Source organism: Canis lupus, chromosome 25 (assembly GCF_011100685.1).
Source record: "Canis lupus familiaris isolate Mischka breed German Shepherd chromosome 25, alternate assembly UU_Cfam_GSD_1.0, whole genome shotgun sequence".
Classification (NCBI taxonomy): domain Eukaryota; kingdom Metazoa; phylum Chordata; class Mammalia; order Carnivora; family Canidae; genus Canis; species Canis lupus.
This window is the reverse complement of record NC_049246.1, coordinates 35,607,742-35,630,230: the sequence shown is the minus strand read 5'-3', so window position 1 is coordinate 35,630,230 and position 22,489 is coordinate 35,607,742. Positions and strand designations below refer to the sequence as shown.

The window sequence follows — 22,489 nt, the reverse complement described above, 5'->3', positions numbered from 1 at the left end:
CCAGGCCGAGTGAACAAAGAGTTGGGGCAAAAGCTGGGGGGGAGCCGACGGCAATTCAGGATGCCAGGACATGGAAACTGAAAGAGGAGCCCAGGGGAGCACAGAAGAGGCTTGTCGACAATGGGGTGCGGCCTCCCAGGCCGTCCCCACCGCACCCCCGAGCTGTGGCCACACCATCCTGCCAGGGCCAGGATCCAAGGATGCCTGTCGACACAAAGGCTGTTCTGGGGGCATCTCCCCCGCCAGCCAGGTGGTTCTTCCACGTTCCTTGCACCTGTCAGGACGCTGGCGGGCGGAAGGGAAGAGCGAGCGAAGCAGCCTGGGGCGGAGGTGGAGGAGCGCCAGGACGGCCAGGCCCCCGAGAGGCGCGGGGCGACGCCGCACGCCGAGCAGCAGCTAATTTGGGCCTGTGGCTGCTTTTAGGTTCCCCAGGTGCTCTGTTCCTGCTCCTCTCAGCGTGTTCTGAGCTAATGCCGCTGTAATTACAGCCTCAGTGCCTTCCATTTGGAACTTGAATAGTGAGAGCTTGTGCTAGGGGGCGGGAAATGTAAACCCCTGGGCCAAAACTTGGTAAATTTCCTAGAAAAAAAAAACAATAAATGTGGCAACAGTAACAGCAATTGCCTGGTTACAGGGATGATGCCCCTTCCGACCCTCCCGGGGCGGATGCCCACCCTGGGGGAGCTCGGCCCCGGAGGCTGGCCTGGGCTCAGCTCTCCTTCCAAGCCAGGAGGCCCGGGGCCGAGACGGGCAGGCCCACCAGACGGCCCCTTCCCACAACCACCCCCTCGCTTTCACCACTGACCGCCTCTCCCCTGGGTCCGGAAGGCTTGCTTTTCTCTTCAGGAGACCCCACTTGGGGAGGAGGGAGGAAAGTGCTGGGTTGCAAATAGCAGCCTCACCCAGCGAGGGGCTCAGCCCCTTGACTAAAATGTCCAAAGGGCAGGGAGGGAGGGAGGCCCCTGCTACCCGCCTCCCATACCACCCAGCAGAGACCACACAGGACCTGCAAAGAATTCAGGAGCTAGGGGCACCTGGGTGGCTCAGTGGCTGAGCGTCTGCTTTCAGCTCAGGTCGTGATCCCAGAGTCCTGGGATCGAGTCCCACATAGGGCTCCCTGCATGGAACCTGCTTCTCCCTCCGCCTGTGTCTCTGCCTCTCTGTGTCTCTCATGCATAAATTTAAAAAAAATATATTTAAGAATTCAGGAGCTAGAAGTCCACATAGGCCTGGTCCAGCCTACTCTCCACACTCACTCTGCTCCTCCCTACACAGGTCTCTCAGGTCTGCTGTGAGGAGCCCAGATGGGCCAAGGGAGGGTGAGGGGGGATTTAACCACCTTGATACTTTACAGAACCTCAGGGAACTCAGCCTCCCAGGTCCAGCCCCTGGGTACACACCCTGGCTTCTTCATGCCCCTCCATGAGGCAGGGCCAGGGAACAACTGTAGAGGGGCTCCCTCACCCCAGCCAAGCCTCCCCTGCCTCCCCTCTTCCCTCCTGGGGTGCTGCCCTGAGCCAATGACCATCTGTCCCTAGATCTTCAAACTGCTAATCCTGAAATATCTGTGTGACACTTATATCAAGTTGGGTTTATCACAACGCAGTCACCTTGGTCCACCTATATCAATTTTGGCACGTTACCAGTACCACACATATGAACGTTGAATTAATTTCTCCTTTAAATAAATCTCTTAATTTTTAAATAAAATGTTTAAATTTTGGGCAGCCCTGGTGGTTCAGCGGTTTAGTGCCGCCTTCAGCCCAGGGTGTGATCCTGGAGACCCGGGATCAAGTCCCACATCGGGCTCCCTGCATGGAGCCTCCTTCTCCCTCTGCCTGTGTCTCTGCCTCTCCCTCTCTCTGTGTTTCTCATGAATAAATAAAATCTTTTTTTAAAAATGTTTAAATGTCTTCAATTGTCAATTTTTAAATTTTTTTAAGATTGATTGATTGATTGGAGAGAGCAACTGAGCAAATGCATGCAGGCACAAGTGGGAGGAGGGACAGAGGGAGAAAGAATCTCAGGCAAGCTCCATGCCCTCAGCCTCTATCTCACAATCCTGAGATTATGACCCAAGCAGAAACCAAGAGTCAGACACTTAACCAACTGAGCCACCCAGGCACCCCTTTAAATTCTTTAATACCTAACCAGATTTATCCTAAATGATAATATCTATGTTAGTTCTGAATTTTTCTAATATGTGTTAAAATACACTGCTATTAAAATAAAAATATTTATTCCTACGCCCATCTCCCATTCCAGCAGCAGGGTGCGTGCAGTCAGAAGGAAATAACTGATTTACAGTCGAGATTCTTCAACTTTGGTGCGTTTGTGAGTCACCTAAAGTGCCTGTTACATGCAAATGCACAGGCCCCACGCCTCCTTGTCAAAAACTCTATGCCTGGTGCCTGAGAATCAGGATTCTGCAAGCTCTTGCATGATTCTGAGGCTGCCTTCCCAACTTGCAGAACCAGTGATTTGGAGGAGAGGCTAAGCTGCCAGTGCCCACTCCTCAAATACACACACATCTGATCCAGCATATTTACCAAACCCACCCTCAGCAGAAGGCAACTGATGGGTCTCTATTGCACACCCCCTGAGGCTTCACCCCCAACCCAACTGGAAGCTTCATCAAGGTAGACTCTCCAACCACCAAAAAGCCTCTCCCTGTGGGAGTAAAATAAGATGCTCACCATTCTGTGATACTTGTAATCCAATGGGGTGCTGGGTATTGGTATTTCTATTCCCCTTCTGGCCTTCCAAGAAATTGCCAGCCTGGTCACTTGCCCCTAATCTCACTTCTAGCTGCAATGTCCAGCCCCAAGCCTAGCCTGGGCCTCTGTGCCATACTCCACAGCTCTGCCACTAAAGTGGAAGCTGGAGGCTTAATTCTGTCTCTGACTCTCCCAACGTGTCAATCCCCAGATAAAGCCTGACCCTCTCTGGGTCTTACTTCCTCATCTGAAAAATGACAGGTTTTGAACTATATGGTCTATATTTTGTGATTCTCTTGCTAACCCTCACCCCCCTGGTACACACACACACACACACACACACACACACACACAGAGTGTAAGACTCTGAGGGCTGCAGGGAGTGAGGAAATTCCCATCCCACCTCCTTTAGAAACAGGCTAAAAGGAGTCTACCCTGGTCCCATGCAAACACAGCATTTATATGCATAGAAATACACTCGCATAAACAAGGACTCACAGCCACACCTGCCTCCTCCATGCGCAGACCCCAAGGTCCTGTCGGCTGGCAGTCAGTCACACACAGCTAGCTGTCAACCAACAAATATGTTCAGGTATTGACGACATGCTCTAGAAATCCACCTATGAACTGAAAAGACAGAGTCCCTTCTCTCCAGAGGCTTTCAGTCTAGTGAGAGAAAGACTGATAATAAACATATTATCAAATAAATATGGTAATTTAAAGTGCTAATACATGCTACAGAGAAAATAAACTAAGGGAATTCAAAAGAGAATGACTGGGGGATGGGAGGCTCTGTCCTAGGAGGTAACATCCAAGTTGAGAAAGAATGGTGGGCAGAAGGAGTGAAACACACACAAAAAAATCCAAGGTAAGAGAATCCCAAGCAAAAGGAAAAGCAGGTGCAAAGGCCCTGAGACAGTCATAAGCTTGGTGTGTGCCAAAGGAAGAGTAAAGTGGCTGAAGCTTCCTTAACGAAGCAGAAGTAAGAGAGAAGAGAAGCCACAGGTGGGTAGTGACTACAAAGATTCTGTATATAATTTAGAGATAAAAACAACAGGATAGGTGGGATGCTAAATGGGACGAAAGAGAAATCCAGGAAAACTCTTAGGTTTGGGGCTTGAGCACCAGGTGGATGGTGAAATCACTTTGTAAAACAGGAAAGACCTGGAGGGGGCAGCCCTGGTGGCGCAGCGGTTTGGCATCGCCTGCAGCCTGGGGTGTGATCCTGGAGACCCAGGATCGAGTCCCACATCAGGCTCCCTGCATGGAGCCTGCTTCTCCCTCTGCCTGTGTCTCTGCCTCTCTCCCTCTGTGTCTATGAATAAATAAATGAAATCTTTAAAAAAAAAAAAAAAAAAGGAAAGACCTGGAGGGGAGAAGGAGGGCAGAACTAAACACACAATTCTGTTTTCCCTGAAGTTGGAGATGCCTACTAGATGTCCAAGTGGAGATGCTGAAAGGGCAGAAGAACAAATGAGTGCAGGAGGTAGGTGTGAGCTAAAGGCATAAAACGGTATGACTGACATGGAGGCTATTTGGTACCAGAGGACTAAATCAGGTGGCCCAAGTTGAGGGTGATGACAAAGAAGAGGAAAGGGCTCAGGACAGGATGGGCTTGGGATGCCATCATTTAGCAGACACTGGGAAGGAGTGGACCAGGAGGTGGTAGAAAGCCAGGTGTCATGGAAGCCAAGCCAAGACCTCCAAAGAGGACAATCAACTCAGTCCAAAGAAGTAGGGATGTAAGGGTGAGCAGAGGGGCAATCGACAATGAGATGCAGACAAAACCAACCCTAAATGGGGCTGGATGGGAGGCAGGACAGGTGAGGAACTAGAGGGAACCCACTTTCCCGATGGGCTGTAGCCACCCACACCATCACCACCATACCCCTCACCCTCATGGGGCCATCCGTGCCCAGTTGCCCAAGATTCACTCACATTCCCAACACTTGCATCCTGAGCACCCACTACATGTGGAGCCCAGCCGGAGAAATGAACAAAACCAACAAAGGCCCCTGCCTTCCTGAAGCTTACATTCTCCTTTGAGTGAGACTATAATCCAGTAACAAAGAGAACATTACACTTGCCTGAAGCTCGCTCTGCAGCTTCACAAGTCTCCCTGCCCGTCCCTGCTGGGGGCTGGGCTGATGATTATGTGCAGGGACTCCGGCCCAGCTGGGAGGCGGAGGACCTAGCTGGGCCACCAGCTAGCAGAGCAAGCGTCACAGGTTATGCAACCTCTTTGAGCCGCATTTATTTTCCTTATCTGCAAAACGAGGATAAAACACCCAGGCTGCCCGCACATAGGACGGATGCTAAAGATGAGACAGGATAATATAGATAAAAATGCCTCTCGCAGTTCCCGGCACATGCGCCATAAATGCTTGCTTAAGAATGTGTTCCCCAGCTGGAAAGATCTTCCCCCCCCCAATCTCTCCATTTTCACATAACTCTGCTAGAAGAGACTCATCCCATGGACCTCTTGCCCCAGCCTCACACACCACACCCCAAAAGATAGAAGGATCCCCAGTCTCCTCATTGGTGAACAAGAGACAGGCTCTCTGCTCATCCAGGAGCCTAAGAGATCAGGAACTCCAGAATCTTCCTCGCCACTGGAGTGGTGGCCAGGAGCCCCATACCATTTGCATGAAGTAATGCCTCAGCTTCCCCAAGAGATGACCTTGCCAATCCCAGCATGCCTCGCCTACCAGTCCTCTGTCCTCACTCAAGGGCCAGGCATCCAGTGGGACCACAATCTTCATCCCCACTGCTCCAGATGCCTGCCCTCCTCAAACTAGTAGCAGTCCCAAGCTCCCTTATATCCTCAACCTTCTCTGGGACATTCCTCTCACCTCCAGCCCCACACAGCACACAGCCACCCCAGCACCCTCCAGGGTCAGCCATATTTTTGGAAGCAAACCAACACACCAAAAGTTAATTTGATGAATGGCAAATTCACTGAAAATCTATTCCAAAAACCGATTGCTCTTAAACATCATTTTATATTTTGTCAAACCTTAACCACTGTCAGAATTCTTTCTCCAATTCTTCAAAGGGCTTATTAGTCTTAATTTGTGTTGCAAGCAATTAAAAATTAAAATTTCATTATTTCACATTTGAAGGGGCTTTTTCGGCCATTTTTGAGGGCTCTGTGTCTTCTCAAATGTAATCGGAGTGGGTTTTTTTAAACTAGGTTTTTGACCATGGTCACACCAATTCCCACAATGGCACATCAGCTTTAATTTTGTATTTACAACAATTAAAAACAAAATTGAAGCATTTCATATTGATACAATTCACCTAAATCCTTTATCAGCGTTTTTTTTTTTTTAAGATTTTATTTATTTATTCATGAGAGGCAGAGAAAGAGAGAGAGAGAGACACACACACAGGCAGAGGGGGAAGCAGGCTCCATGCAGGGAGCCTGACATGGGACTCGATCCCAGGTCTCCAGGGTCACGCCCTGGGCTGAAGGTGGCGCTAAACTGCTGAGCCACCCGAGCTACCCCAGCATTTTTTATTTGTGGTGAATGGATGCGTGATTGGAAGCACCAAACATAAGTTAAAATTTTTTTACTGATTATGAAATATGCTTTTCTCACCCTAAGATGTCCTTCTTCACAAAGAAGTTCCAAAAAGCCATCTACAGTTGCTGTTTTTACCTTCCTACCTCACATCCTCTCTTCCATCCTCCCCAAATCAACCTTCCAACCCATGGCCCCACTAAGGATAGTGTAGTCAAGGTCATTAGGGACCTCCATGCTGCCACATGCGATGGTCATGTGTCTGAACTTCTCTGAACTGACCCCTCTGCTACATTGGGCATAGCTGACCCCTTCTCTCTTGAGACCTGTACCTCTCTTGGCTTCCCCCAGCACCCTTGACTTGCTTTCCCCTTCCTCATTGGCCCTCATCTCAACTTCTTTGCTCACTCTTCTCCCCTGCTCATGAAGCCCAGCCTCCCTCTCTTTTTGTCCACACACTCTTGCTAGGTGACCTCATGGGTCCATGGCTTTAAATATCATCTATATGCTAACGACTCTCAGTCTATATATCAACCCTGACCTCTCCTCAGAAGTCCAGGCTTACATCCAACTGCCTACTTGGCATTTCCAGGCAGAGGTCTGACAGAGAACTCTAGATTACTGGCCCCTCCAACCTCTCCTTCCCTCTTTCCCATCCTAATATATGGCAGTTCCACCATTGTTCAAGCCTAAATTACCAGAGTTGTCCTTAGCTCCGTCCCACAACAAATCCCTCTCCATCCCCTACTGTCTTAGGACTCTAGCCTGTGCAACAGCCTCCAACTGCTCTCCGGCTTCCACTCCTACCCGTGCCCCTCCCCACCCCATGATCCACTCTCCCGCAGCTCAAGAGTAAGCTTTTCAAAAGTATAAATCACACTGTGCTTCTCAAGTGCCTAAAATCCTAAGTGCTACCCAAGTGCCTAAAAGGTTTCTCATCACTCTTCAAATGAAATCCAAAGTCCTTAACTTGCTTGTAGCATCCCAGTGATCTGGCCCCTGCCTGCATCTGTGCTCACCCCCGAAACCACCACATCCACCTCATTCACTGAGTCCCAGCCACATGGCCTTCCCAGGTCCCACCCTCCCTCATGGTGTCTCCTCCTGGGGACTTCATGGCTGGATCCTTCCTGAGAGTCCAATTTTGGCATTCCCAATCTGGAGGACCCACCAGCCACCTCTGTCCTATCCTCCTATTTAACTTGCATGGCACTCATCACTATCTATTTGTTGGCGGTGCTGTTAATTTGTTTGTTGGCTTGTCTTCTGTTTTTCTGTCTCAGGCTAATTGAAATAAGCTCCATAAGAGCAACAGACTTCCTTGTCTCGTTCACTAACATATCCGCAGCACCTAGAACGAGGCACAGCATGCAAAGGACGCTCCTGGAGTTGAAGGATGAATTCACACCCACACCACCTCTGCAAGATGGGGCATAAGCGCCCAGAGTTCAGTGACAAAGCCTCCAGACTGTAGGAAGCCCAAGAATATACATATAAAGGTTTAGTCCAATAATTATTTTTCTTGATCACGTGAAAATGGACTTCCCATCTTCAAATGCCCCTCTGTATCTAGCCCTGGACCAGTGTTCCCTGGGTTTCCCCAGGCGGTAAAAAAGAAGGCTGAAGAGAGTGATTGTTCTGCTGAGGGAAGGGCCCCATCACCCCTCTTCACTTGCCCACTCAGGCCACACATACACACACACACACACGCACACACACGCACCCATGCACCACCGCCACCACCACCTCACATCCTCATATATACATACCACTCCACACACACCACCCCCATGCCACACACACACACATAGCATACATGCCATATGCACACATCACCTCACACACACACACCATATGCACACACACTTTCATATATACATGCTACTCCACAAAAATATACACCAGACGTGTGCTACCCACACACACGTATCCTACATGCCATATGCACATACCACCTCACACACAAATACACACACATGCTCACAGCACACACACACACACACATCTGCACCACCCCACACATACCATCCTCCACACACTCTGACCCCAGTCAGACCTATGCCTTTCTCTCCACAGCCATGGGGCTAAAGGAGTCTATCAACAGATATGATTGGAAGGGGCAGCCCCAGGGTAGTTACCCAAACCCTGCCTTTATGCCGGGATAAATCAGGTGAGTACAGTGCATGGCTAAACCAGGAGCATGCGCGGGGGGACGGAATCTTGCAGCCATCTCAGGAGCCTCTCAAGAGCAGAGAGACCCAGCCTAGAACAACCCCACATCCACGCTGCTGGCAGAGACTGTCTTCATACCCGAGAGGAAGCAAGTAGGAGTCCCCTAGGAGACGCTATTTTACAAGTACCAGAAGAGATGCCTGCGTGGCTCAGTCAGTTAAGTGTCCGACTCTTGATTTCAGCTCAAGTCATGGTCTCAGGGTCCTGAGATCCAGCCCTGCATCGAGCTCCGCACTGGGTGTGGAGCCTGCTTATGACTCCCTTCCTCCCTCTCCCTCTGCCCTTACCCCCCTAATAAAAAGTACCAGAAAATGTCTTCGCCCTAAAAACCTCACCCCAACCATGACATCTCAAATTCTACCATTAAAAAAGCCTCTCTTTGGGGTTAAACTTTGTTCTCTCCTGTTCTTTTCTTCCTTCCTTCCTTTTTTCTCACAGCAGTTTCTTCTTTGGACACAAAGGCAACGAAGCATGATGTCACCAACACCCTGCTCACACCTTAGCACAAGCAGATCCTCCCACCCACTGACGGGAGCCCGAGGTCACAAGATCACAGCACTGCTAGGAGAGAGCAGGAAACAAAAAGGAAGGGGGGACACCTCGGCACCCTTTGATGGCGAAGCCGGCCTCCTCCCAGGTGCTCCCAACTGCTGATCGGTGTGGCAAGAATCACTGGTCACCTGACCCGATCCACCCATCACCTCCCCTCCTCCGTCCCCACAGTCCCACAGTCCCTGGCCCCACACCCCACACCCTCGCTCCCTGGCCATCAGAGGAGCTCTTCCCGAAAGGGGAGGAGGAAGAGGTGATAGAGCTGCAGCTAAAGCCCAATTTTCGTTGACACTCAGAGTCTCTGACAGCTGTTAGAAGAAGAATGTGATTTTGAAATTTAAATAACACGCTTCTGCATTCGGCTCAGGGAGACAACCTGAGGATAAGCAGTTTATCGCCTAAGCCACCATGCAGGGGGGTAGGGAGAGAGGCCGCCTGCTTCCTCAGTTCCTCCCTGTCCTCCATCCCCAAACTGCCCCCCCACCCACCTCCTCATAGGGGCTGCCCCAGAAGGAGGTTTCCGAGACTCACCAGCCAAGCAGCTGAAGCCGGTGAAGCCCTTGCTCACCAGTCTCTGCCAAGCAACCTGAGGGGAGGAGGGGCTAGGGGCAGAAAGGCTCAGACACCCCCTCAGAGGAGCAGGGAAAGGAAGGGGCCTCCAGAGGCATCTAGCAGAGCTGAACCAGGCCCCCCCTATGGCCATGCGGGCAACTGTCACACAGGCCTGGCTCTGGAGGCCAGGACCTCAGCCCCTCCCCAGTCAGGTAATCATGCTGAGTGAGCTCTGTTCTGGAGAAGTCCAGGGCAGGACTCCTGGGCAAGGAGACCCCAGAGAGGCCAATCTCCCGTCTGACATCAGGATCTCTCTTCACTGTCCTTGGAGCCCACCAGGCCCAGAAGATGTGTGGTTCCTTCACTATCCCAGCTGGGCCAGGCCTCTAAGCCATGATGCTGCCAGGAATGGCATTTCCAGAACCCCTCTCTCCCCTTCCAAGACTTCCATGATCTACCCAAGCGCACTGAACTCTCCAGGCAGCACTTGGTCTACACCACCACCACCGCCACTAAGCCTCCTGGTGAGTGTCTAAGTGGGTGTCTGCTCACCCCACCAGACAGTGAGGACGTGAGTCTGCATCAGTTTAAAGCAGTGTCTGATGTAGCATCTGGAACACAGCAAGCTGAATGTTTACTGAACTAAACAGGTGGGCCCCAGCCCCACCTCTCCCACGAAGCACTTAGGAGCCCTGCCTTTCCCTAAACCTCAGGTGCTCCTAAGGTGCAGCCCACACAGGCCCCTCACACTCGCCTGGACCTCTTCACACCTTTCCTCATGTGGTCTAATACCCCACTCCAAGCCATTAGCTCCCTCCTGCCCACAGCAGCACTGCCCATGGCCTTCACTCAGGGTGCCCCAGCACCACATGAGGAGCTGTACATGCATCATCACCAACCCCTGCAGGGAAGGCCCCAATTGCTCCATTTTACAGGTCAGCAGGGTCAAGTGACCCACCCGGTGGTCACCCAGCTGGTAGGGCAAAGCCAAGATTCAAACTAGGTCTAGCAGGCCCACTCCAGGATCTTCTGTGGATATGTACTAGGAGCACGGCGCAGTGAAAGGCACCCTCAGGAATATGGAGAGGCTAGATGCACTGACACAGACACCAACACCCACAATCACACACATGCCACAACCATGACACTTCTGTGGTACCAAGGGCAAGGGTGGTGTTCATCTGTCAGGGGCCACCTGCCAGACTTCTTGGCAGGGATAGGGTACCCTCCACTCCTAAGCCCCCAAAAACGGAACCACTGGAACCTGAAACAAGAACATCCTTAGGCCTTTCCCACCCCTATCCAAGCAAGACAGCTCATCCATCCCAGAGGCTCACTGGCCAACTGAGGCAGACAGTGCCCATGGCTTCTTCTTCCAACCCACAAAAGGCCACGGGCCCAGACATCTTGCCAGCCTCCATGTGTCCCCACCACCCCCACAGCATGGCTCACCAAGGTCAGGGTGGCTCAGCAGGAGTCCCCAGGGTATACCATCCCATGAAAATTACCAGTCAGCTCCCACTCCAGCCCCCACCAAGCACCATCGTGGGTAGGAGGCAACCTCGTGTCATCAAAAGCCTTGCAACCATTTCCCAGATGGAAGCTTCCAGACCAGCTCTGCCACAGCCAGTCATCTGCCCTTAGAGAATCCACCCTACGTTTTAAAGAGCTACATATTTTAGTACAATGTACCCAGTTACTGATCCTAGGGCCTACGCAGAGAGAAGGAACAGGCTTACCCTTCCCCCAGGGCCTCTGGCATCAGAATGCTAGAGAAATTCTGGCAGCTTTTTTTGCCAATAGAATCCCAGTAGGACTTTCTGAGAACCCCAACAGAGAGAGGAGGCCAGAGATAAAGAACACATGTTCCAGGAGGCCCCAACGACAGGGACCCAAATTCTTAGACAGTAAATGTTAAAGAGACAGTAGGAACTGAACAGCACACTCTTCTGAGTCCCTAGGACTGAGTGGGGGTAGTAAGGCCTAGAGAAGGGGCAAAAGACCACATAGTCCCCACTCACAGCCTTTCCACACAAAGATGATAGAGGAGGCAATGCACAGACAACTATGAGTATGTGCAAGTGCAGAAGGGCTCCTTACAGTCCTACAGGGTGGCAGCCTCATCACCCACCCTAAAGCACCAGTGCCGATCTTAGGTCACACAAGCCCAGCCTTCTGAGCCAGCAAGCCACAGGTAGGTGATATAGGGGCCCAGATGCTGACCCCACAGGGAAGCCACAGAGGGATGCATGTTCCCCTAAGCTCCAAGACGCTCTGCTCACCCTAGTACACCAAACAATGCTGCTGCTGTCTGTGTGCCTTGATGGGCAAATATTAGGCAGCTCTGTTCTAAGCTTCTGTCTTCCTTTATCAGAAAAGAAACAAGTCTGTGGCAGAGAATGCAATGGCACTCGGGCCTCCCAGTTCCGCATCCAGCCTTGTTTCTTCTCTGTGCCCCACACTCACCCGCTTGGCTTCTTGGTGGCCTGGCCAGGGTCCTCCACCCAGCTATGTGCACAAGCTTCCCAGAGATGGCCACTCATGCACCAACTCTAAGCTGGGCTACTCTGGGTGGAGTGGGGTCAACAGGAGCAATAAGGGGGGAGCTGTCACAGACCTTGAAGCTAGGCCCTCTCTGCGGGGAGCGGCCCTCAGAGCCCAGGGATCCAGGGTCATGTGGGGCCCAGTTTCATCTAGGCAGCAGGTAAAGGAAGCTGATTCAGTGAGCTGAGACCTGATAATTTCCTCACTTGTCAATATCCTTATCCCACAGAGTATCTAGTCCATCACATAAAGATTTTCTGCTAGAAAGATGTTTAGTGGGATTCCAAGAAGCAGACCTCTGACCTTCAACCTTCAAGGAGCAAGCCTAAACTATTTCTTTATTGGAGAGAAATCCAATGGCTCCCACCCCTCCAGCAGTACTCAGCCGGCACAGTGGGAACCAGGTACATTGGGGTGGCAGGGCATCCCCACTATGGCATCACGTGCTGAGAATATTCTTAACCTGCATCTGGGCCCTGAGGCTGTCTCAAAAGGAGTAGCCCAAGGTGGAGTTCTACCCAAAACCAATGAGGATCATCTCTGAAGTCTCCATTTCATTCACTACCACCCCCAACCACCACCAGGGCCCAAGGGCAAATCTAGATGGTCACCCTTTGGCCAATGCCTCCTTTCTTGTGGGGTTCTAGGATTTCTCCTCCCAGGTACCTATGTATCCTCCCACATCAGTCCTTAGATATAGTCCCATATACTCTCAGTGGAACCAAGTGAGGAAAAATTGGCTCCTGAGTAGGCCTAAAAAAAAAAAAAATTAGGTATTCCTTGGCATTTGCTATGGACTAACTATATTGTGCCTACCAAATTCATATGCTGAAGTCCTAATCTCCGATGTGACTGTATTTGCAGACAGCTTTTAGGAGGTAATTAGGTAAAATGAGGCTGTAAAGGTGAGGAGGTAAGGCCACAGCCAATAGAACTGGTGTCTTTAAAAAAAAAAAGAGCTCGGGATCCCTGGGTGGCGCAGCGGTTTAGCGCCTGCCTTTGGCCCAGGGCACGATCCTGGAGACCCAGGATCGAATCCCACGTCGGGCTCCCGGTGCATGGAGCCTGCTTCTCCCTCTGCCTATGTCTCTGCCTCTCTCTCTCTCTCTCACTCTCTCTCTGTGTGACTGTCATAAATAAATAAAAAAAATTTTTAAAAAAGAGCTTTCTCACTCTCTCTCCCTCTCCTGCCCTCTGTGCCACCCCTCACCCCACCCTGTGAGGACACAGGGAGAAGTGGCCATCTGCAAGCCAGGAAAAGAGCTCTCACCAGAAACCAAAGCCTCTCAGGCTTTAATCTTCATCTTCCAGCCTCTATGAGATAATAAATTTCTGTTGTTGAAACTCCCCAACATGAAATTTTGCTATGGCTGCCAAAACAGATGAAGACAGTATTTCTCTACAGAGTATTGACTTTTCTCCTTAGGGGGGCAATAACAGGAAAGAAAGTTTGAAAACAGTCTCCTAGGGAATTCTTCATTTGAAAGGGTTTAGGGTCTCACTGGAGAGTCTTTCATTTCACAGTTTTAGAGTGCTGCTTCTCAACTGGTAGCAGTTGTGCCCCCAAGAGACATTTGGCAATGTCTGGAGACATTTTTGGTCGTCACGACTCAGTGGGTTGCTACTGGCATCCAGTAGGTAGAGGCCAGGGATACTGCTAAACATCTGACGGTATATGGGCCACAGCTCTTCCCACAGGATAGAACTACCCGGATCAAAACTTCAACGGTGCTGTTATTGAGAACCCATGGTTTAGAGCAAAAGAAACTTGAGAAGGCTTCACATACTGCCACAAAACTTCCTAGAAACCTCAAGTCTGGGGCCCTGTACCATAACAGGCCCCCCTGGCCACCTCTGAGCACCAGTGGTGGCTTCAGGAGCAGCTCATCCCCAGGCCCCACAGACCAGTTCCCAAGACTGGAAGGCCCTCCCCAGGGCCTGAGCAGGGGCGGCTGCCCTGGGCCCACGGGTCTCCCAAATGCCAGAGGGAACAAGCCAGGAAGAGAGAACCAACCAACCCATCCGACTCCTAAAGCGGGACCACGGCAAGCAAAGTGAGAGCTCAACACAGTCCTTCTCACTCCCTGTGCAGGCCGGGACATGAGTGGCCCGGCACTCAGAGGCCTCTCAGTGGAGTTCAAGAAGAAGAGCCCTTGGTGGAAGGGGAGTCCCCAAGGGGAACAGAGAGTGGTAATACTACCACCCACAGCCACGGCTATGGGCTCCTGTCGGGGCCCCGTGCTGTGCTGCCCAGCAGCTCTCTGAGCCCTTAACAACCACTGGCTCATTTTAGACCTCATGACAATCCCACTGCACAACTGAGGACACCGAGGCATAGAAAAAAGTTGAACAACTTGATCAAAGTAGAACTCCAAAGTGAAAGAGCTGAAAACTGGAAAGGAGGACCCACAGGGCAAGATCAGTGACAAAACAGGAGAATGACAGCAGGTTTCAGACTCAAGACCTACTGCATGGTAGGCACATTCTAGTCAATTCCCAGAAATGCTCCACTCCACACACAACCTCGGGGTGGGGTGGGGTATTACGGGTTTCTTCTTTTACAGATGAAGACCTGAAACTCAGAAACATCAAGGGGCTTGCTGGTGGAAGGCAGAGCCAACTGAGGGCCAGGGCGCCTAGGAGGACTGCGGAGCCCCTAGCCCAACTCCACTTACCTGAGAAGATTGAAGCAAGCCTGAAGATGTCCGAGAGGCGGGAGGTCACCGGCTCATAGGGTGAGGCTTCGTAAAACTCCTCACCTGGAAGAGAGAACCGGCGTCAGGCACAGGCTCACCCTCCCTATGGTGCTAGACCAGAGCAAGCCACCATGGAAATACTGACAATTTCATACAGGTGAGTTCTTTCTCTAGCGGTCTTCCACAGCAGCTCAGTACTGCCAACATATCCCTCTCTTGACCTCCCTGCATGTCTAGCCCTCTTCTAAGCCCCTCCAAATGCTTCTGGAAAGAAAGCACCGGGGAGGTGGACAGCCTGCAGAAGGCCAGGTATAAATCACAGGATTCGAAGCCAAAGGCGCTCTGAGGCCATTTGGTACAACTTCCCCACTTCACAAGAGGACTCTTGGGTGGCCCAGAGAGGTAAAGCCACCTGACTGAAATCACACAGCTACTCACGGCTGAGCTAGACCAGACTCTGGTCTGTTGGCCCTCACACCAGCATTCTCTCCCATCACACTGGGTTGGCTCTGCTCAGGCCACCCAAGGGCACAGAACTTCCTCTTTGCTTCCCATCATGTCATCAGAAGAGTCTGATTGGAGGGGCCGAAAGTCTGCTGAGTGGAGGCCTGACCCCCAGCTTGTCTGACTGATCCCCACCTCTGCACTCCCTGCCGGGCCTCCCCACCACCTGCTGCTTCTCAGACCTCTCCTGAAGGCTTCGGGATGCATCAGAGCCTTGGTGAATGGAAAAGCAAGCGAGTGACAGGAGATAAATGGCACAGGCATGCCCTGGAGACCCACCACCTCCTCATCAGGACTCCCGCCCCTTCCGCCAACACCTCAGCGGGAGAGGAAATATCCTCTTGAGACGTTACTGTGAGGAGAAATCAATGAATAATCACTCAGACTGTGTGTGTGTGCACGCTGCAGGGGCGGGGGAGACAAGTGATGACCCACAGTCTCACACGCTGATTTCCTATCCACCCAGGTCCAGCACCTAAAGAAGCGCACATGTGTGGTGGCATCCAGGGGGGGGCCACCTGCAGGAAGGTGCCAGCCATCTGGAAGAGGGGACTTGGAATCTGCCCATAAGGGGCTCAGGTCACCCAGAGGCCAGCACTCAAGGTTTATCCAGCCCTCTGCTGGTTCTCAGAGCAAAGCCCCTGTCTGCTAGGTATAGCCCAAAATGGCACAGACCCCTAGATGTTCATTCTCCCCCTGGAGAAATGACCCCCACCCTTTACTTCACCTCATAGGAATGAGCACCCCTCATGCCCTACAACACCCAGCACACCGAATGAACTATGCACAGTGGGTGCCCCAGTCACACCCACTGACTGCCATCCAAATGGTACGTATCCTTTCAGGCCACTCTCCAATCCTACCTTCCCCAGGACTATCCAGGCCTGTGCCATCTCAGTGTCCTCCATTCTACCCACAGGCACTGGACAAACTCCGGGTGGTGGGGTGACCAGCCACCGCTATCTGTTGGGGCCAAATAATACAAGAGCTTAGGAGACATTTTTGTAATAAAAATGATGTTATACCAAGCCCTCTAAGTGCAGGCACCACTGAAAGTGTTTTAGGTGTATGAACTCGCTTAATCCTCTTAATTTCTCTATGAGATAGGCGCTATTCCTCTCCCTGTTTTATTGATAAAGAGCTGGCCTGAGGTGGTACAGAGATGTTAAGTAACTGGCCCAAGGTCACACAGCTGGTAAATGGCACAGCCAGGTTTCAAACCCTGGCAGTTGGCTTCCGAGTCCAAATACTTAACCATCACGAATACGGTCTCCAAAATTAAAATTAAAATTTTTGTTACTGAACCAAACTTCGAAACAAGTATTGCTGCTGTTGAACTTCCCACAGGGGCAGTCTTGTGCTAGCTGGACCGCTCCCCCAGGCTAGGGCCTGTCCTTCCCTCTTGCATTTGGCAGAGCTAGGCACTGGGTGCCCATCAGCTAGTATGACCAACTGGGGGGCTGACTGTAGTATGATCTGGGGGGAAGCAGCCTCTTCCAGGACGGGATGGGAGAAAGGCCCACCTTATTTAAGTTAACTCATGCTGTCTGCTGCTGTGGCTGAGAAAGCCACAGCGCAGTACACACCTGTGGAAAATCAAGACACCTGGCCACCAGGCATCCTGGCAACCACACAACCAGACGGACCAAAAGCTAGGATATCAGATCCCTAGGCCATGACCTGTGGGAGAGGCCTTTGCTCTTCACATCTACAGTATGAGAACGACCTGAACTTCAGTGCCACCCTTGGAGAAGGCAAGAAGCCTGGTCTCCGGTGCCCTGCGCAGCTGTCAGTGACAGCGCCACCATGTAAATACTGGTGGTTGTGGTATGGCGACAGAAGGAAAAGCTGAGCCCCAGACCACAGGCTTTCCCTAGGGCAGTGGAAAGGGGTCTGGGTAAGGAGTCAGGGACCCTGGTCCCACCAACCCTTCTCTGGCACTTTAGTTTCCCCCATCAAAGTGGGACAGAACAATCTCTAGCTCCTTTGCAGTTGGGACTGTTTAGGAACTCAGCAAAGCCACATTCCTGCCACCGCCAGCTCTGTCCACAGCTGAGGTCCTCAGCCTCTACACAGCTCAGCCTCAGGTGGAGGGGGAAGGTAGGGCCAAGCCTCCAGGGGAATCACCCCCGCCAGCAGGGGTCGGCAGGGGCCAAGGAGAAGCCACAATCAAAGTCCAAACCCACACAGATCTCTCCTCTCCACAGTCCCCCCACCCCGCCCCAGGCCCAAGCCAGGTTATTAAGTGTTATTAAGGAATAGGGAGGAAGTGCTTACAGCGTCCCCCAGGGAGACCACTCATCCCACACCGTGAATAATTAACTCTCAGGTGGATCCTGTCACTCAGAGGAACATTACCTGCTGTTAAAAGGCCTCTCAGCTTCCCCTAGCCAGCCCTCGGCAAAAACTACCTCCAGCTCTCAAGAGCCAGGAATGGGGGTGGATTCCGAGGAAGGACGGGGGAGGGGGGGAGTGGACTTCAACCCGCAAGCCAGCTCAGGCCTCTCCAGTCCGGCATTCCTGGTCTAAAGGGCCTTGAAGGCCACAGCGCAGTATGCACCCTAAGGCCCACTACGCATACCATCATCATCCAAACGCCTCACTGCCTGGCTCCGACCAGCAAGGTCCTCGGCCTCTGACGCCGTGATGCCAGAGGGAGCCACTCGGGTGACAGGGTGCTCAGGTGGCCCACCCGGCCCTTCTAGCTGGCAGTTCCTCTGTCCCCCCCGCCTGTGTGTCCTGCAGCCCTCAGCAAGCCCACTCCAAAGCAATGCCCCACCTCCCCCGGGTTGAACCTGAAGGCCGTGGGAAAGAAAATAAGAATCTAAGGACCCTGGTCCCACCAACCCTCCTCCTGCACCTGAGCTTCCCTCCCACGGTGGGGTGGGGGGGGCCTCAGGGCCTCGGTTTTCATGCACTGGAGAGGCCTCCTCCCCGTGAGGCCTGCTCCTCACCCAGCAGAGAATAAAGGACACGCACTTTGTGGCACCGTGTCCCTCTCTTTGCTCACTTCCGCTGCCAGGACTCGAGGTTGCTAGGAACGGGAGACTGATTCAGAGGAATTACTTTGCTATTAACGGTGGTGACACTGTTCATAATTACATGCCAGCTTTGCTCCCGTATTCAGGGCATATTGGAACCATCTTAGCCGCCGGTCAGAAAACCCTCGTTCCCCGAGCCCCCCCACCGGGTCCCGGTGTCCTCCTTCCCCCCAGCATCCTGAGGCCGTGCTGCTCCTCCACGTCAGCTAACCAAGGGCCCGGTGCCACCGCGCGCCCCTCTCTTCACCGCAGCACTTCCATCCCACTACCCGCCTGCCTTCAAGTTCAAGCTGCCTGACCCTCTCACATCTTAAAAAAAAAAAGTCATCCTTTGTTCTCTCCTCCTCTTCACACTAAAATTCTAGCCATTGTCCACAGTCACCCTCCCCAGCTCTCATTCCCTCCCCAAAGCAGGCCTCTCCCCCAGCACCCCTGCAGAGCTCACCACGAGGGCACAGGGACACACTGCCCACCCTCTCCTGCTCGCCAGATGGACTGGGGACTGCTGACCCTCCTTCCTTCCTGGTTTCCTGCTGTCCCTCCACCTCTCTCCCAGCACCTCCCCCTCCACACACCCTTGCAGGTCCCCCTCCCCCACCCACCCATCTTTAAATGTCAGTCATCCCCAGGGGCTCTGTCCCTGCCCTCCTCTCAGTGTACGTCTCCCAGCACACTTGGCCCCCATGCCAGGGACAGGCTGGCTGATGGCAGCTCCTAAATCCCTATGTCCCATGTTCCTTCTCCACCTGGGCTCCAGCCCCATGCCCCGCTGTATGAGGGGCATGGCCAACGAGAACCACATGCCCCAAAATAAAGGCAGCATCTCCCCGCCCTCCCGTGATACGAAACCTTCTCTGCTTCTTGTGAACCAGCCGCATGGCCTACCCAGTTGCCCAAAACAGCAAACTGCCCTCCTTGACTCCTCTTTCTTCACCAAGACCTGTTGATTCTACTTCCTGAGAGCCCCCCTCATTCCTGCCACTGTCCTCAGCCGGCCACCACTACTCCTGGCCCGTACCACAGCTGCAGCCTCCAATCTACGCTCCTCACTGGAACCACGTAAACACCACCCTGAAGCAGAGATCGCAAAGACTCCCCTTGCAGGGCTCCCTACTGCACCCCAGGTCCTGCCCCCACCTCATCCCCCACTCACTTGACTACACTGGGTTACTGCTAGGTCTGCAAGTGAGTTTGACTCCCTCCTGTGGGCCTTTGCCCAACCTCCCCCTCCACCTCCCACACTCTTCCCATCTCTCTCCTGGTGTAACTGTAGCTCAAACTCCTTAGTCTCAGCTTAGAAGCTGCCTCCTCCAGGAAGGCTCTTCAGATTTTGTAAGAAGTTGCCTTGGGGCTACCATAGCACCAGTGCTTTCCAACAGCACTCGTGTCGCCAAACAACAAAAAGCCCCTCATTTATCTGTATTGCCCCTCCAACTAGGAGCTCCATGAAGGCAGAGGCTACCCCAGCTTGTTCTCTCAAGTGTTCCCACAATGCCTAGCAGATGATAACCTCTCAATAAATCATCATTGAATCAATAAATGAGCATCCGACCGAAGTGGCCAATCCTCCTGCACTGTTTGCAAATTCTCCCTCTGAAGTCTGAAGGGAGAGGATACAGGGGAGTGGGGTGTTAGCGGAGGGGGCGGTTACAGGTTCCACCCTGGGACCTGAAGGAGCCTGCTGCCCACACACTTCTCTGAGCTCTGTAGAAGGTATCTGGGCCAGCCCTGGGGTCAGGAAGCCACCTGAAGAGCAGGCCCCGTGGCAACGGGAAGAGCAGAAATGGGCCTGGCTCAGCTCAGAGCCCAGGCCTTTGGAGAGTGGCGGGGGCTGGTTTGCTTCCACAGCCCTGCATGCACGTGACCCACACCAGCTGCCTGGGTACTCCTGCCTCCCCTTCTCTCTTACCACTTCACAAGTCCGTCCATCCATCCATCCATCATCTCTCGGACCCCCTACTCCCCTCCTTTTTCCAGCTTTGTTCTCCTTCTCCCCTCACCAGCCCTCTCACCTCCCCAGCTATTATGCAGCCTCCTCCTTCACCTCCCTTGGCCACCTCCGACACCTGCCCTCCCAGGTGGGCCAACTACTTCCTCTGTGTTCTCAGCTCTGCTGGCAGGGAGCAGTGGAGAGCTGGCCAGTTCCATCCATTACCAAGTCTGCCCCAGGACCTAGGTCCCCACGCACCACTCCCCTGTCTTCCCCCCAATCCCACCGCGCCCCCCTGGAGGCCCAGCAGGGCTTACCCTCAGTCAGCCCCAGGTGGATGCTCCAGTAGATCTGCAAGCACTGCAGCTCCTTCTTCATGCCCCGCTTGCAGCGACAGTCATACAGCGGGCTCTCCTGCAGGACCTCCAGGGCCGCCTGGCACTCCTTGTTGGCCAGCATGGTGTTGCGGTCCCGGCCGGCCAGGCACTGCCGCAGCGTGCGGTAGCGGGAGCTGCAGTTGGATTCCGCCGCACACAGCTCATTGGCCCGGACACAGTCCACCGGGGGGCGCCAGCCGTGGAGCTCGGGGCCCTGCAGGGAGGAAGGGCTGGCCAAAGAGCGGAGGGTCTCGTCTGGGTGGTGGGGAGGGAAGACAAGCATGAATGAGGGCCGCCAGGACCTCCGATCCAAGCTGCAGGCCTGGGGCTTGGGCCCTGCTGGGAACTCCACACCCGTTCCACTCCAAAGCACACCAAGGCGACTCAGTGCTGCCTTCCCCACGGCGCAGCCGAGCGAGCAGAGGAAGAGCTATGAAAGGATCCCAAGGCATCAATGGCCCTCCTCAAACCCAAAGGAGAACCGGAGCTGTCCCTGTGCCCGGCTCCACCAGCTTCTCTTCGGATTCCACACCGCCACCCCTCAGCCCCGGGCCCAGGGCGGAGCACAGCAAAGCAGACCCTTGTGCAAGAGCACAGAGGCTCAAAACACCCCGAGGCCAGAGAAGAATGCCACAGCCTCAACCAAGAGCTGGGGGCCGGGGTGCGGAGGGGGACTCTGGCTTTCCTGCTGCCCAAACCTCCATCAACCTCAGGTCCAGCCAGAGGTCCAAGCCAATATGCTGGGTTCAACTGGGAAAACGGCCGAGAATAATTTTACTTTCCTAGTCTGTTAGGACCTTAGAGGACCACAGCATCCAGCCCCCCATTCTACCCTGGGGAAACTGAGACCGAAAGAAGGGAGATGACAACTCAAGGTCACACACAGGCTGAAAGGGCCTCTCAGACCCCTGGCCTGTCCGTCCTGAGTTCTCAGACTCTATGAGAAGACCCCGAGAGACAAGCCTGACCTATGGCCTGAGGCACGCCCAGAAGGGAGCAGTCACCCCTTTGCAGCCCAGCCCTCTTCACCTTCCAGTCCAACTGCACCTGGTGGATACCTGAAAACGTGCCTTCTGTAGCCAAGTCCTACCCCAGCCCTGCCTAAAGAAAAAGTGCTGCAGGCAAGCCTGCCGAGCAACTAGATTTCCTCCGTGTATGTCCACATGGGCCTTTCCCGTATCTCTCTCTCTCTCTCCTCTCTCTCCCCCTAGCACCTCCTACTTCTCTCTTACCTCTTCTCTCCACCCTTCTCTAAAACCATCTCCCCCAGTCTCTCCTTTTTTTCTTCTTCTTCTTCTTTCCAAAAGCCAAATAATAAGCCAATTGCAAAAGAGAAAGAGCTTCCGTCCTCGGACTCTGGCCTTGCACCTGGAGCCTCATCTCTCCAAAAGTGAGCAAGCGGGATTTGGGCCACCCTTTTTACCCACCACCCTCAGAGCATCTAAACCCACAGTCCTCTCTGAAGGAAGGGGCTCAGGGGGGACAAAGGGTCCAAAGTGAAGGGTAGGGAGGGGCTCACTTGGTCCCATCAAAATCAAGCTCCCAAAATGGTTTCCTCCAGACACAGGCATCTCCTTAGTCTCCCTGTCCACTCCAGATCCTGCCCGAGAAAAAGCCCTTCCATAGGCCAGAGCCAAGACTGCCTTTTCCAAGACCCAGGAGTGACCTGGGCTGGAAGGCTCCGTCCATTCCATTCAGCCCAAGGCACAGTGAGATGCTAGGCCAGAAGTCCTCTCCCCAGAATCCCACAGAATCCACCCTCCCCACCCCACCCCCCATCCCTACCCAGAAAGGCCACTTCTCAATCCTTCCCCCTGGAG

General features: G+C 53.2%; 1 protein-coding gene across 3 annotated transcripts in view; it reads right to left on the bottom strand.

Moving 5' to 3' along the window:
* Positions 1-22,489, bottom strand: part of GFRA2 (GDNF family receptor alpha 2) — an 83,739-nt gene that overhangs the window by 56,537 nt on the left and 4,713 nt on the right. For 2 of the 3 annotated variants that reach the window (XM_038573910.1, XM_038573909.1), the window contains exons 3-4: positions 20,610-20,924; positions 14,797-14,880 (exon numbers count right to left, since the gene is read on the bottom strand). In XM_038573910.1, coding sequence (XP_038429838.1) covers positions 14,797-14,880; positions 20,610-20,924 — 399 coding nt within the window. The remainder of the gene's footprint in view (positions 1-14,796; positions 14,881-20,609; positions 20,925-22,489) is intronic. The other variant, XM_038573911.1, reaches the window with a different exon arrangement.